Source organism: Monoraphidium neglectum (genome assembly GCF_000611645.1).
Source record: "Monoraphidium neglectum strain SAG 48.87 unplaced genomic scaffold scaffold02838, whole genome shotgun sequence".
NCBI classification, from domain to species: domain Eukaryota; kingdom Viridiplantae; phylum Chlorophyta; class Chlorophyceae; order Sphaeropleales; family Selenastraceae; genus Monoraphidium; species Monoraphidium neglectum.
Window position 1 is genome coordinate 7173 of NW_014010790.1, and position 1290 is coordinate 8462.

At 71.6% G+C, this 1290-nt stretch overlaps 1 protein-coding gene across 1 annotated transcript in view; it reads left to right on the plus strand.

Annotated features, from left to right (window-relative positions):
• The window catches only part of MNEG_11634 (hypothetical protein), a gene marked incomplete at both ends in the record, with an annotated part of 2624 nt that extends 1465 nt beyond the window's left edge, over positions 1-1159 (plus strand). The window contains 2 exons of the mRNA XM_014039895.1: positions 640-1068; positions 1151-1159. Of these exons, the coding sequence (XP_013895349.1) occupies positions 640-1068; positions 1151-1159 (438 nt within the window). The remainder of the gene's footprint in view (positions 1-639; positions 1069-1150) is intronic.
• Between the last annotated feature and the right edge of the window lie 131 nt (positions 1160-1290).

Sequence of the window (1290 nt, forward strand, 5' to 3'; positions counted from 1 at the left end):
GCGCTTGAGGCGGCGCCCTCAGACGGCAGCGGCGATGCCGCACAGCCCGTCAAGAAGCGCGGCCCCTCCCAGCGCTTCAGGTCAGAGCCCTTGGCCCCCCTGCGACCCCCCATCTCCTGCTCGTCACGATCTGGCCATCACGCACCGCGCCCGTTGATGCTCGTCTTGTCGCGCAACACGCCACTGCATTTCGACTCCCGATTAGCAATCCATGTGTGCAACGCACGTTTGTATCTCAACATGGCACGTCCGCAGGGACCGCCAGAAGTCCCTCATCAGCACGCTTGAGCAGGAAGTCAGCGAGAAGCTGGCGCAGCTCGAGCTCCTGAGCCAGGAGAATGAGGTGCTGCGGCTGAGGAGCAGCGTGCTGGAGACGGCTGTCAAGGGGCGCGAGTGCCAGGCGAGCGCCCCGCCCGCCGGCTGCCGCGTGCTTACGTGCCTCGCGTGGTCCAGCAGAAGGCGGCGCAGCACAGCTTGCGCTGTCCTCGAGTATGTTGGTGTTTGCATGCGAACACGGTCGCCACTTGCAGCTGACTGTCGCAGCTGTGCTGAAAGTGCTCGTGACGGGTCAGAAAGTGTGACGGGAGCGTCTCTCTAAGTGTACTGTGCGCCCTGGTCCCGCGCCGCCACGCCCCCCAGATCTCTGTCATCCGCGACTATGGGATCAACTGGGGCGACGAGGCGGCGGCCACCACCACCGCCGCGCCCCTCTCCGCCGCCGCCGTCGCCGCCAGCGCCCACGACGCCGCCGCCGGCGGCCTCTGCGACCCCCAGGCGCCGGCGCAGCTGCGCGTCGGCAGCGGCAGCAGCAGCGCCAACACCGCCGCGCTGGCGCTCGCGGGGGCGCCCGTCGCGCACGCCGCGCCTGGCTCGCCGGGCCGCGACGCGCACGGCGGCAGCCGGAGCGGCCACACGCACGACGGCTCCGCGTGCGCCAGCGCGAGCGGGGACGAGGCCGACGTTGCCGATTGCGGCGGCGTCGGCGCCGCAGCGGCCGCGGGGGACGCCCCCCGCGCCCCGCGGCATTCGCGCGAGGGCACTGGCTCCGCCGCCTCGGACCACACGCGCGTCCCGCTGTGCCACTCCCCCGAGAGCTGCACGCCCGCGCAGCAGCGCGTGTGCGTGGAGCGCATGAAGCACATGACTGCAGATGAGGTAAAGGAGCACTGGCGGGACTTTCTGACAGAGGTGTCGAAGGAGCTGCTTGTGCTGCAGAGGATGGAGGAGGCCGCCGCCGCCGCCGCCGCTGGCGCCGCGCGCGTCTCGTCGCCGGGCCCCGCGCCCGCGCCG